At 50.1% G+C, this 14,831-nt stretch overlaps 1 protein-coding gene across 2 annotated transcripts in view; it reads left to right on the plus strand.

Annotated features, from left to right (window-relative positions):
* P2RY2 (purinergic receptor P2Y2) overlaps window positions 1-12,664 on the plus strand; it is a 28,194-nt gene extending 15,530 nt beyond the window's left edge. Inside the window, exons 2-3 of one of the 2 annotated variants that reach the window (XM_090031784.1) lie at window positions 5,735-5,835; window positions 9,940-12,664. In XM_090031784.1, the coding sequence (XP_089887910.1) occupies window positions 9,944-11,020 (1,077 nt within the window). In that variant the 5' untranslated portion in view covers window positions 5,735-5,835; window positions 9,940-9,943 and the 3' untranslated portion in view covers window positions 11,021-12,664. The remainder of the gene's footprint in view (window positions 1-5,734; window positions 5,836-9,939) is intronic. The other variant, XM_090031783.1, reaches the window with a different exon arrangement.
* The last annotated feature ends 2,167 nt before the right edge of the window (window positions 12,665-14,831 follow it).

Here is a 14,831-nt window from a genome sequence, read left to right on the forward strand (position 1 = left end):
AGCAACCTCCTGGCCAGCCCGAAGCAGAAGGCAGTGGGGTGCCTTGGGCATGAAAGAGCAATGAGAGGTCCCACTGGACCCTTGAGGCTCTGCCCAGCTTGCACAACTAGAGGGCAGGTGCCTCTCTGCAGCACCCGAGGGGGTTTCCTTAGTTTTCTTCTTGCCAGGGTTGAATTTCACCCAGCTGCCATGCATTCCTGTGCTACTCCCAGTCAGACTCTGGAGACCAAAGCTGTTGTAAAAGGCCTGCAAGTAGAGCATTGCATGCCCCCAGCGTGTCCCTGGCACTGAAGTTGATAGCAACTCCTCCAGATGTCTGACAGGAGACGGGTCACAGGAAATATCCCATCCTAACTGCTTGCAGGAACTGCTGCAAACCCGTGCGCTCACCTTGGGTTTACTTTTGGAAGTCAGTGGGCATTTGGGATCAGCCCCAGCCTGGATGCCATCACGCAAAGCAACAACACTGTTCCTCTCCAGCCTGCTCCTTTCCCCCGTGTCTCAGTAGCTGCTTGAAGCCCCAGGCACACAAACTCTCAGGCTTGCCCTCTCACTTCCAGACACTGCGGTGCCTCTAGGGAAGGGCAGCTGCCTGGCATACCAGGATGTGTGGATCACAGTGCAGATACGGAGGGTGTGAGTGGGTGGCGGGCAGGGCGGGCAGCAGGCATTCGAGAGCCAGGTTGTGTCTCAGGAATGTAGGGCACTGGGACAAAAAGGGAGGGGATCAGCTCTCTGGACCAAGCCACCACTGCTGTCAGGTTGCAATAAGCAACATCATGCAGGAGGTTAGGAGACAACACACCGCTGGGAGTTAGCACTGCCTCCATAATTACATGGCAAAGCCAGACCCAGAGTACAGGACGGGCTTCCTTTGCAACAGGTAGACATGAAAGTCTCCACTTATCACCTAAATTGCTCTCACATGGCATGAGGAAAATAGCCCAGGACTCGACTTAAGCAAAAAGCAAGCCCCAGATTCCAATCTTTGTGTTGGTCCTGCCCAATAGCAACATATCTACCGATACCGGGACAGGTCTCATTTCAGCCACTGAGAAAAGAGCAATCCTATTCTACTCCTAAATGCATGCTGGCCAACCAGAAGATAGTGATATATCTATCTGCTGATACCTGGACAGGTCTGATTTCAGTCACTTGGGGACAACAGTGAGCAAATACACTTGCAAATAGCAGTCCTGATCCTAAATCCTGGGTGTAGCACTGGTCTTTTGCAGAACTTGGCTCTGCCAAGGAGGAGTACCGTTCCTACAGAGGAGTATTGTGCCCCCACGGGTGGTGACACCAGGGCTCAGAGAGGTTAATTAGTTTGGCCATATGATGGGTTCATTGATTGATAGCAATGCTGTGTCCTGTCACTAGGCCAGTTTTGTGGCAGCCTGGCTTTGCAGCTGGGCTGCCATGGGCTGGGTTGCTTTACCATGGCGGATTAGGGTGTGATGTCTTGTGTCATGTCAGGGTTGATGGTAGTTTTACTCAGAAGTTAGATTATGGATTTAGGTGGGCTGGTTTGGTTAGGGCCGATCCTGCCTCAGACAGGGAAGTGGGCTAGATGTGACCTCCAGAGGTCACTTCCAGCTCCGCTTCTCCAGTATTCACTGATTCATGCTCCCCGAGCTGCGAGGAGCTGCACATTCAGTCCTTCAGTCGGAAGAGTCTTGTCACCTTTGGGCCTTTGGGTGCCGAAGCAATAGCTTTGGGTGTTTATAGCATGGAGAAATGCCAGATGCAATACAGGCGTCAGCCCATGTGAGGATGCTAACGCGTATAATCCAGACACAATTGCATCAGCCTTGCCATATTTGTTCTAGGCACGCTTCTGAGCCCGTGTGGCTTCTTTAGTGCTGTTGTGATAAAAAGCACAGGAAACAATGCCATAAGTATCGACATGAAGGGCCATTTGACAAACAGAGGATGCTGGGCTCTGCACTGACCAGGTGTCTGCGGTGTATCATACTGTTTCTGCCACTCCGGCTTTTCTGACTCCAGCTGTCATTGTAAGGTTTCAGAGTACTGAGATCCTTGGAGCAGAGTTTTCCTCCATTTGGGGCAGTCCTGGATGATAGTGTCCCACAAGTTGATGCCTATGTTACTTTTTTTCAAGTTGGCCTTGAGGACATCCTTGACGCGCTTTCTCTGCCCTTCCCTTGAGCATGCGCCTTGACTGAGCTGGGAGAATAAAACTTGCTTCAGGAGTCTGGAGTTGGATATCCGGATGACGTGCCCGGCCCAGAGGAGCTGACGCTGGATGGTCATCGTCGCGATGCTTGAGGCATTTCCTTGCGAGAGGACGCTAATGTTGGTGCGTCTGTCTTCCTACTGGATTTGAAGGATCTTCTGCCGGCAGCATTGATGGTACTTCTTCAGTGACTTGAGGTGTCTCCTGTATGTTGCCCACATCTCAGCTCTGGGCAGTAAGGTGGGGATCACAATGGCTTGATAAACCATGAGCTTGGTTTTGGATCTGATGTTGTGATCTTTGAACACCCATTTCATCAAGCATCCGAAGGCTGCACTTGCACTTTTAAGGCAATGTTGGAGTTTTTCATCAATCTCAGTGACAGTTGGCTTCCAAGGAAATACTCAATGCTCTCCAAAGTTTCCTATAAGACATGCACCAAATTTGAACGGCAACTTGCTGCTGGCGAGCAGAAGTGGTGCTGGCCAGTCCATGCAGCTCTAGGAGATGTCACGTGTCACTGTGTCTTCTGAACACAGCTGCCTCCCGAAAAATGGGGACACTTTTACTCATGTCCCTCTACTTTACAGTCCTTTCTTTGCCTGGGTCATGTTCACCGTCCTGCAGTTTTGGACTGGATTCCCTTGCTCCAATCCTCTGGCACGTGTGTGCTACCTGGGATGTTAGGCCAGGAACTTGGATGATGAGGGAAAAAGACTCGACACTTCTGCCCCACACATGGGCACTCAGCTCAGTTCTGCTCCGACCCCTGGACACAGGTTTGTTGGATATTGTGGGTGAGACTGTGTTGCACCCCTGAGCTGGGGAACTCCAGGCTGTGGCAGGGGATGGGGACTTTAAGCCCAGGTGCCCCAATCTTTGCCTTTGGGGGGGATGCATACCCCATTCCAGAGGCATTAGTACAGGCCTTCTCATTCCTTCATCCTCATTCAGGGACTGTCCTTATGCCTGTCACTGAGCTGACTCAGTCTGGTGCTATTCTGCCCCAAGGAGATGAGAGTGCTCAGGTTACTGTGTATGGTAGTAAGACATCTTTCCTTGGGCTCTTGGTCTGCTTGTTTCCTGGTTCCAAACGGGACCGTCACACCTCCCAGCACGGAAGTCCATGGGCCCTCTTCTTGTGCCCACAGAGAGCACTGGGCAATCCCCTGGCACTGTAAAGCAGTGTTGACATGAATGGGAATCAGGCCACTGGAATGAGGATGCTCCTTGTGCTCTGTATCCATCTGTCCTCTCCAGTCTGGTGAGGGGCTTGTCACAGCAACCATATCTGACCTGTTTTGTGGCAGCATACAGTCCACCGAGGTCCTCTGCCATCACCAGTGCTCCTAGGCACACTGGCATAATGCGGATAAATGAATGACATAACACACCATAAGCCACCAAGTTCATAAAAAGGATCCAAGGCTGAGGGCAGAGCCGCAGCTCTCTCAAAAATGCTGGCTAAGGTCCCCATCCTGGCCTTTTCTCAGCTTCCTTATTCTTCTTTCAAGCCAACAACTACATTTCTCAGTGCAGTGAAGATTTCCCATTGAGAGTCCCTCTTCCTGCTTTCTAATAGAAAAGACATGCACAGGGGTTTGCACGGTGCTGCGCAAACATTAGCCGGCGGGGCCCTTACTGCACAGCAATCACTAATTGCTTCCAAGCAAGCAGGAGTCTGCTGGTGGCTTCTCAGAAGTGGGTGTTGTGAGGAGGAGGCATAAGTGCCATTTCGGTATATGCTGAAGACACCGTTCCTGCTCCAAGGTCTGATCAACATGGAAAATGGGGAGGGGAAGAGAAAAATTAGAAGAGTGTTCATATAAAAAATCCCCCCCCTGCAACCCCAAGTCGACTGACTTCAATAGGCTTCAGATCAGGCCTCCAGAGCTATGTGCATCCTTTGCATCATTCTTTAGAAGGGACAGTCCCCTCTTATGGCAAACCTCAGTGCAGCATAGATGCTGGCAGCCATTATGGAAACCTTGGCGTAGATAGGACTCTCCTGGCATTTCAGCACCAGGTCATTTGGATCCAGCATTGAAACCTCAGAGGTGCAGACAGAAGTGACATTTTTTGCCTGATCTGGCCCCAAAAGGGCTCTACAGCTGTGACCAAACAAGTACATGGCTGTAGAGTGCTTTCAAAGGGTTCGACCCTGTGACAGTCTGAACCCTCATTGCATGAGGGTTCAGATGAAGATGCTCCAAAATGGGGTGCCTTCAGTAACTTGTGTCTGTGCGTGCTCCTGGTGCTGCAGACTCACCCAACTTCCACGCTGGGCACGAGCCTCAGGACCGAGGTGCTCTTGATGTGCTGAGGCTGGGCAGCTTTTGGGCATGTTCTGTCTGGCTCTGGGCTTCTAGGCACTTGTTCCAGGGGCAAACCCCAAGCTTGATATCCCTCTTGGTAGCAAGGACACTGTAGTCTTATTTTCTTGGCCCTGAAACTACTGAAGGTCTTGTGAACTTCTCTAGGACCTGTTGCACATTCCCATAGTGCCACAGAAGCCATGTGGTTTTCTGTTTTACTCTGTGACCATATGATCACATAACTAAATGATGCACTGGATCTGCAAAGGAATTTCTAACCACAGACTAAATAGTTTACTCATAGAGAACACATGAGATACAGGCAACAAAGCCGGCATACCAACCTCTGCCTTAGTGTCCTTGCCATGCCCAGAGCCCTTTGGATTGCATCAACGTCTATTCAAATCCCAGATGGACTTTCCCTTTCGGGCATGTTGCCAGCAGATGCAGCATGCAGGGAAGTGATTGTTCCCCTCTCTCCAGCACTGGGGAGGCCACATCTGGAGTCCTGTGTTCAGTTTTGGGCTCCCCACTACAGAAAGGATGTGGACAAATTGGAGAGTCCAGCAGAGGGTGACAAAAATGATTGGGGGACTGGGGGACATGACTGGTGAGGAGAGGCTGAGGAAACCGGGCTTATTTAGTCTGGAGAAGAGCAGACTGAGGGGGAGTGAATAGCAGCCTTCAGCTCCCTGCAGGGGGGCTGCAAAGAGGATGGAGCTGGGCTGTTCTCAGTGGGGGCAGATGACAGAACGAGGAGCAATGGGCTCACGTTGCAGCAAGAGAAGTTGAGGTTAGATATTAGGGAGAATTTTCTCACTGGGAAGGTAGTAAAACACTGGAAAAAGCTCCCCAGAAAGGTGGTTCAATCTCTGTCCTTGGAGGTTTTCAAGACTGGGCTAGACAAGGCTTTGGCTGGGATGATGTAGTTGGGGCTGGACATGCTTTAAGTGCAGGGTTGGACTCCTGACGTCCCTTCCAACCCTCATTTTCTGTGATTCTGTGATTCTTGTCTGCCTGCCCAGTCCTACCTGCTTCTGCTTCTGATTGCTTCTCTCCAAAGCAGCAGTCAGTACCCTAGAGCCAGCCCCCAAAGACATTGGATCCGGCCTGTGATCTGGTGTACATTTTACTAAAAGCATGTTGATCCCCTGTTACAGCCTAGCCATTGGATCTACTTCATGGGTGCACATGACACTAAATTGTCCCTTGCCACATTTAGGCTGCCCGGAGGACAGGGGGAGGGAGAGATCAGCCCCTCTTCACAGCGCAGCAACTGGGACGGAGCAGAGGATTGGTGGTACAAGTTTACATAAATGGCAGGTGAGAGTTTCCCTATTATAAAGTTGCAGTTCTCATTGCCAATGATGCCCATGGGCTGCTTCAGGGCCTTGATCGGGTGATCCACAGCTTGGTTGCAAAGCCTCCTGGGCAAAAGGATTTTCATGGATAGAACCAGGCATCAGTTTGGATAGGAAATCTGGCACATTAATGACACCTAGTCGCTCTGCAGTATTTATCAACCCCTCTGAAAATCTAAAGGACCCAAAGTCTTATCATCAAAAAGGTGCACACAAATCACAATGCAGTTTTGCAGTTCAGATTCAGTGACCCAGTGGGTCCTTTCTAATCCCACCTTCCTGCGTTTGATCTAGATTCACACAGGCATGCCCTAAATCATCACAGCGTGAATCCAGGAAGAAAAACAACAAATGTCATACGACTCATAAGATGACTCAAGTTAACAGCATGCCCTGAGCTTTAGTCAGTGCTGGCAGCTACTTCTGTAGTGCAGGACTCTCAAGCTACTGGAGTTGCATTAGTCTTAACTGCATTGGGAAATTCCCTTTTTCCCCATCCTCCTTCCAGCAAATCACTGCAGACAAAGCCCATGATTGAAGAACTGAACTTTGTGAGCTCTACAGACCTTCCTGATGCTTGGTCCACAGTTGCCTCATTTTAATTTTTTTTTTTAATGCTGTTTCTAGTCTTGAAGTCATTCAACAAGCCCCCGGCTCTCGAGCTTCAGAAATGTAATGTTAGAAAAAAAGGAATGGACTTTTAAAACATCATTTATGTTTCCTGGAGACCATCTAGGCAGTTTACAACCAATCCTCCCCTTCCATCAATATGAGAAATAGATGCCATTACACGGGGCTATTGCATACAACTGGGTTGGAAGCACCACAGCAGTTTGTCAGAAGGAAACTAAGCCACCTGCCTAAAAAGCAGAACCTCCAAGGATGAGATGAAGGGGGCATACAACTTATGTTCAGTGCTAAGCAGTTTCCAAAGTCATATTTTGGCCTTTTTGCAGATATTGCAGTTTTGCTCAACATACATACATATATATATAAACACACACGCACACACATATATATGCATGTGTGTGTGTTTGGAAAGATCAGCATTTGGCAGTTCATCGTTTGGTCTGTCATCAGCTCATTTGGTGGAAGAGCTGGTGAAAGTGGAAGGCGCTTTCAAGAGGTGTGCCAACAGATGTATGCATCTGTGTATGTGTTAGGAATCCTGATCGGCTGGAGACTAAATGGTTCAGAGGATGGAAAACTGGTTCTGTCATTCTGCCTGTAAGCCCCTTGTCTGAATCCAACCCATAATGGGATGGCTAGAAGTCATTACTGTCTGACAGCTGCTCGGTGGTCCACATGGAACCAATTGGTTCATTACCTAGAGGGCAGGACGCCAAACCACACGGAGAGCCTCACACGAGCTCTAGCTATTACCAGCATTCGTGGAGTAGGCAGAAGAAAGAAGCAGCTCTTTGTCTCTGCTGGCTGTGGTACCTGTTGGCTCTGGATTTAGGATCCAGAACCCTTGTTCGGAGGGCAGGGGAGGCACCCTCAGACCAACCATGACCTTTCCATTCAATAATAGGCAAATTTATTGATAACAGAAAAGAAACTATACAAACAATCAAGCCCTTTTATTTATCTACCAAATCCTAGGGCTGTCAAGAGAGTCCAAGTACATTGGGCCAGGACACAGTCTTCACTCTGAGGCTGTCTCTTCGGTGCCAGATGTCAGCAGTCTGTAGGTGGGATGCCGAGGCCCACCCCCACCGTCCAGTGGGGTGGATGAAATGGGCTGGTGGTGTGCCCTCTGGCCATGATGACCTCGGGGACCCTTCCTGGAGGACAGGGAGGAGGGATGAGGAGGGACCCCAGGCGGAGGACGTGGAGGGACGAGGAGGGGGATGGGGAGGGACCCTTGCTGCTCCAAAGTCCTTCTTTTGTATTCTCCTTCCCCCCAGGGGCTCCTCATCCATGGCTATCACTGGTTGGTCCCTCTGTGTGGTTGTCACAGTCCACATAGCTTATCACATCCACACATACTAATTTTTTCTTTCCGGACCTTCTAATTTGGTTGCCCCCTTATCTCGCGCTATGGGCAGTATGGTGCATAGTCCCTGTTTTCCACACTATGTGTCCTTGTTGGCCTTGTTGTGTTAGCCAGCTTATCTGCTTCCAAGGCTAGGTGAAAATGTGTGACTGTGTGACCCAGACTCTTAGAAATCAATTAACCCTTGCTGCCCATCCTGAACCAGCCTAATGCATACTTATAGGTCAGGTCCCCGAAAAACAACCTTTAAATGCCATGCTTAAGCCATCGGTACCTTCAGTTCAGAGCTGAGGCACCCAGCGAAGGAAATTCCCCCTGCTATTGCCCACAGAGGACCAGAGAAGCCTGAGAGCCTGTAGCAGTGTCCGATCTGGTATCTTCCCCTTGTACGTCAATGCACTTTAAATAAAAACACAAATTAAAATGCCATGCTGGGTGAAACAATACCTCATGACTACTCAGCCACTCCTCCCTCGTTATTTTTCGGTAGCGCCAGCACACGCTACTGAAAATAACAACCGGGAACAATAACAACAATAAGCGTGGGTCAGGCAGGTGGCCAGCAATGGGCGGCTCCATTCCTGAGATCCTAAATATAGAACCGAGAGAACCAGGATGATTTGGGTGTTTTCTTCGACTTCCTTCCGTGAGAAACGGGTGCCCTTCCAGAAACTTACCCCAGCCTATGTGGATGGGCTTTGATGCCTGGGGGCCCACTGAGGCGAAAACAAAAAGGGCCAGGCTGCGTTACAGCCTGGCTCTTTATCAGTGGTTGGAGTCTGATCTGAATTGGGGCTGTGACAATCCAGGAATGCAGTTATAACAGGGCTTTTGCCCCCTTTGCACAGGCAAGTCCTAACTTGGTCAGAGCCAAAGCATGCTTAAGGAGACCCTTTTTTTATCACAGCCTGGGTCCCCAGCCTGGCAGTTACCTAGTAATGCAAAGCCCTTTGCTAAAGCAGATGGACCCACCTGCCCAGGTGTCTCCATCCTTCCAGCCTTAGCTAAGGCTCGTCCATATGCACTTGCCTTCCCACAGCTCAGGCCAGCCTAGGCAGCCTCTCCCAAGAGCTAATCATTAAAAAAACCCTCTCCTGCTTCACCCAGACAGAGCGATTAAAGAGAAGGATTAGAGAATACCCGTCCTTCTGGTTGGCTCTTGTGCCCCCAGTTCTCTCAGTATGCAGACACTGGAGCAACATGTGAATATGACTTTTTAGGGGGACAGACATCAGAAGCACCATGGAGCTATTTTTGTGCGTAGCGCTGCCTTGGACGACGCAGACTGGAGCTTTACACGCGGTATTCAATGCTGCAGCTTGCGATCATATAATGCAGCGTGCTCAGTCCTGCTGCACAATCCCCAAGCGCAGGGAGCTTCCCAGAAGCTCGCTGGCCTCCCTCTCCAAACTGACCGTGTTACAACTCCTGCTCCCACCTACAGGGCTCTGCAGATTATTACAGAAGTCACTTTGGCCTTGATGGATCTTTCCTTGAAGGAAGCGGTTCCCAAATCTCTACCTTTTTAGTCGTGGCTTATAAAGAAGCACTTTTCACATGGCTTGGAGGAGTGTCTTTCCTTCGCTGGTTGGTCTGAAAACGGACCAGTTTTTCTGGTATGGTTGTGTAACCAGGTTTCTGCATGTCCTTCATGAGATGGGTGGGGCCTGTGATTAGGGTGTTCACCTAGGCTATTCACCTCCGAAGCTCTGGGGTTGATTTTTGGCTGTGTCGCTGACTTTGTGTGTGGCCTTAGGTGAGTTTATTCATTTCTCTGGGCTTCACATCTCCATATATGAAATGAAGCTAATCAAAGGCTCTTTGCCAGCTCAACTGTCAGCTCTTGGTAGCAGAGATGGTCTCATACTAAGAGACCTGGCACAGTGAGGCCATCATCTGCACTGGGACCTCTATGTGCTATTATGATATAAATAACAATTACAGTGTGACACCAGACACTGGGCATCCTCCTCCTGCAGCATTAAGTTTGCTGATCCAAGCATATCAGTTGTCTTGCTTTGGGGGGCCTGCCCACTCTTTGCTCACTGCTCGCCTTTTGTTTTCCAGGGTGATGGAGAACTTCACTGTGCTGCACGCCTGGACCAAGATCACCAACACCTCCGCCGCGGGCTGTGCCACGGACGAAAATACCTACAAATGCAAATTTGATGAGGAGTTCAAGTACATCCTCCTGCCCGTCTCCTATGGCATCGTGTGCGTGGTGGGGCTGTGTCTCAACCTGCTGGCACTCTACATCTTCCTCTTCAGGATCAAGACCTGGAACGCCTCCACCACCTACATGTTCAACCTGGCGGTGTCGGACACGCTGTACGTGGTCTCCTTGCCCCTGCTGGTGTATTATTATGCCAAGGGGGACAACTGGCCCTTCAGTGTGGGCTTGTGTAAAATAGTCCGTTTCCTGTTCTACACCAACCTCTACTGCAGCATCCTCTTCCTCCTTTGCATCAGTGCTCACCGCTTCATGGGCATCTGCTTCCCACTGAAGTCGCTGAAGTGGGGCCATGTCCGCTACGCCCGGAGGGTGTCGGGCATTGTCTGGCTGGTGATCATTATTTGCCAGTCGCCGGTGCTGTTCTTTGTCACCACCTCCATGAAGTGCAACACGATTACCTGCCATGACACGTCAAGCAAGGAGCTCTTCGGCCAGTTCGTCATCTACAGCTCGGTGATGCTGGTGCTTCTTTTCTGCATCCCCTTCCTGATCATCATTGTGTCTTACTGCCTGATGGCCCGGAAGCTGCTGCAGCCCACTCAGGGGACCTCCCAGATGTCCAAGTCCAAGAAGAAGTCTGTCAAGATGATCATCATCGTCTTGGTGGTCTTCATTGTCTGCTTCCTGCCTTTCCACATCACTCGCACCTTGTATTATTCCTTCCGGAGCTGGGACCTTGGCTGCAGCACCCTCAATGCCATTAACTTAGCCTACAAAGTGACCAGGCCACTAGCTAGTACCAACAGCTGCTTGGATCCCATTTTATATTTCTTGGCTGGACAAAGGTTCATGAAGTTCACAGGCAAGAAAACGCCAGCAAAAATGCAGAGGGCAGTGGCCCTGGAGATCGCTGCCAGCAGTAACATGGGCATCAGTGACAACACGAACATGATAGTCAAGGATGTAAAATCGTAGCCTTTTACATGCCTGTGGACTGCCCCGTCGCATGGCAGAGCATGCCCCTTCGTGGTGGCAGGGCTTCCCTGTTGTGCAATGGGAGTCCTTGCATGCTGCCTTTCTGCCTTCCAGTGCCTCCCCAGACATCAGGAGTTGGTGGTATCTTGTCTTCAACCCTGCTTCCACAGGCATGGTACTGAATGCATACATCACCTCTGTAATGACTTTTTGCAACTAAGGTGCTGCTGCGGTGGTCTACAATAATCCCATGTGCAAACCTTCCTCCAGATCTATAGCTCAAACACTGCTCTTCCATCAGATTCACCCATCCTTTCCCACAGAATGAGGCCAAAAACCAGCTGTACCTGGCTGTCGTGAAGGAGCAGTCAAGACATTGTTTTGGCACAGATCTTTTATTTTATTTTCTGAAACAACCCCCCAAAACCCCATCTCCTGAGGTTATCAGCATTTTCAGCCATGCTTTTATTGGGATGCTCATCAAGCCTTTTACTGAAGCTGGCAAGAAACCAGGGGGGTTGGGTCATTGGAAACAGGCTGATAGTGAGTTTGTTTGAAAAAGGAATGTCAGTGTAAATCTTAGCACAGGAAATGGAAAGTAGATCCCCAGGAAATGGAGACAACTTGGATCACAAAATTGTTTCCCCACTTTTCAGCCAGCGCCAGCTTGCTTACCGAGGTCACCTTTCCTCCTGTGCTGGGGCTGGGACAATTTGGGGCCTGTTTGGAGAGGTTGTCTCCAGCTAACGGAGTTTGCCCGAATACCTCTGGCATTTATACCAGCAAACTCATTTCAGCCAATTCCCTGAACCAAATGAGCTAGGTCAGCAAAAGGGTCCTCCTGGGGCTACACTAGGACTGCTGCAGCCTGAGCTATGCTGCTAAAGGAGCTTAGTTCCTCCCAGGCCTGACCCACAGAGCTGTGCTTGCAAAACTTGTAAGTACAGGTTAAGCCTGAGCCAATGTGATTTTGCCAGCAGGAAACGAAGGTTATGGTCACCCAAGTCTTTTCCTCCCAGGTGAGTGCTTAGAATAAAAAAGGAACATACGTCACTGTAGGCAAAAAACCCTAGAACCACCCATATGCACCATGGGGTGGAGCACAGGGGTTGTCCCTCCTTTACTTCCTGAATATTCACTACTAGAGATCCCCCACCCAGCCAGAAAAAGTCAAATTGGATTTAACTTTTTATCCCCTCCCGGGGTCTCCCTACCTAGGACACCCAAATCCTAACCTAGAGGCATCTAGAAATCCCCAATAGTCCCAACCTGCTGTTTGGGATAATTACCTGGCACTAAGATGAGTTGTTTTTAACGTTTACCCTTTCATTAAACATTGTGACTCCAACCCCCCGACAGCTTATATACACCCCACTCCAGGCCTTGATCTGAGGATCAGGCAGACTTTGTGAAGGCATTTGAGTTAGCCCAGCACCCTCTTCAAGAGAACCATGTTATTCACGTACCAGAGCAGGAGCGGGGCTGACTGGAAGATTTTATTTTTGTTTTAAACCTACTAACTTATACTGAAAAAAAAGAAAGTACATGTGCATGTTCACACTTGGGGTGACACTGCACACGTTTATTTTTGTAATGTGCAACGATCTCACATTTCTTACGGTAAATATAGAAATGTTTCTATTGTTTGTATTTTTCTGCCTTCTGCTCAAGTCGGGTTCAACGTACGGAAAGGTGGCAAGGTGGGGAGGAGAGCCTGGCAAACCTGTTGCACTGGTTTGTATCTTAGAAAGGTTTTCACCTCCTGGCATAGAAACATCCTGTCTGTAAAAGTCATCTGGGATCTGTGAGAAATACGTTTTCCAGCCGGATGTCTGATTTTGCACTGTTTCATCAGTCTCCGCTTGCCACCCACGACCGATTTTTCTGGGGGACTCGAGGAGACCCAAGTCACTGAGAAATCTCAACGCTGGCAAAGTGACTTTGAATTTTGCTGGCATCAGGACCAGCCCTTTGGGTTGGGTAGGAGTGGTGGGCCCAAGACGAAACCGAGGCATGTGTGTGTGTGGGGAAGGGGGGTAGGGGGCTGGTATCCAGGTTTGCCAGTGGCTCTTGCCTTTCTCACCTGACCAAACCAAATCCCCACTCCCTGCCAGTTAAAGCCTTCATCCTGCAAATATCTCAGTGCAAGCCTAGCCCTGCAAGCCTGCAGCGCTCCCGTGGAGTCAGTGGCTCTCTGTGCAATGGCAGGGGTCTGCCCATGCCGAGCCAGGTGCATGACTCAGGCCTAGGACACGTTCGTGGCAGGTTCCTGCTACTCTAATGAGTCAAACAGGAACCTCAGCTCTGATTTCCTTTCCAACACCGAGAAGTCCAGCTCTGGATATGAGCCCAGCATCCCAGCCCCACCTCCAGTTGACATACACCCCACTCCAGAATCGGATCTGAGGATCAAGTCAACTTTCTGAAGGGAGCTGGGCTGGTCCAGAGGCTTCTTGCTGCATTGAGGCACCCTTAAGGCTAGCCAGAAAAAGGATGCACTGAGGGACATGACAATAAAAAGATCCTAGCTGGTGGGTGAAAGTCAGTCAAACAATTTCAGACTTTGGAAAGGGCTGGGGCTCAGGGAAAGGTTGGGGTCAGGTGTGTAGAGTCCTGGACATAAGCAGAGCAGCAAATCTCATATTTTGGTGGTGCTTTGGGGTGTCCGAGTGGGAGGTCCATTAGCACCAGTTATTAGCTGGGTGTTTTTTCAACTTAGCTTCACAAATGAACAATGCAGTGGATGCAGTGGGAAGTTGGGCTAATTCCCACAAGTCTAGCACAAATCCCACAGTATTTGGCCTAGATCGAAATGCTCTTGATTTTCAGAGTTTCAGTCTCAAGCCAGGATGGACCATCAGAGTGTCCATGCTGATCTCCCGTGAAACACCAGCCTCATGTTTCACTCACTTTCTCTTGTATTAGCCCCGTGACCTCCAGAGAGGCATCCCGCATTGACTGGAAGACATCAAGAGAAGGAGACTTGACTTCCTCTGGGTAGTTTGCACCCACGGTCAATCCTCCTTTCTTTCCCATCTAAACTGATTTCAGCTTCTAGCCACTGACTTGTCACACCTTTCTCCACTAAACCAGAGACTTCCTAAACGTATGGTGTTTTCTCCCCATACACTGTGACCAAGTCACCTCTGAACCATCTTTTCAATAAATTAAGCAGACTGAATTCTTTTCATCCAACCTTTCCTAACCTCCCCCCACCCCCCAAACATTTTTCTCCAGCCCTTGAATTATTTCTGTGGCTTTTTTCTGCCCCCTTCTGCTTTTCAACATTTTTCTAAAGGGTGGATGCCAGAACCAGAAGCGTAGCAGGGCAGCTCTGCACCCAGGCGCCATGGCACATGGGACAGTGCCGCGTATTGCGGCACCCGAAGCAGCAGCAAAATCGACTACCGCTGCGGTAGTCACTATTTTTGTAGTGCCGGGACGACACAGGGCTGGAGCTTCTCAGTCACCCCCGCTCAATTATGCTGCCTGTGGCAGGCCAGTAGGGGCGCTTCCTGCGCCGGACCACCTGCCAGGCTCCGAATGCCTCCCTCGGGGCGCCTTATGTCCGGCCCGACCCCTTCCTGGAGCACACTCGCTAGCCTGGGGGTAACGTAGCTGCCACCACCCCAAGAAGGGACTCACTCCCGGCCCTGTGTCCTTGGGGAAACACAGGCCTAATGTCCTACTGGTACTCGACCTGGGACAGGCACTTGGGGCACTTCCCCAAGTCGGGGGCAAAAAGTACAGTCTCCCTTAGTCTGCAGACCCAAGGGGTCTCTTAGGCATAATTTAGACCCACCCCTCAATA

This window comes from Crocodylus siamensis, chromosome 1 (assembly GCF_052110815.1).
Source record: "Crocodylus siamensis isolate JL-2025a chromosome 1, ASM5211081v1, whole genome shotgun sequence".
Classification (NCBI taxonomy): Eukaryota; Metazoa; Chordata; order Crocodylia; family Crocodylidae; genus Crocodylus; species Crocodylus siamensis.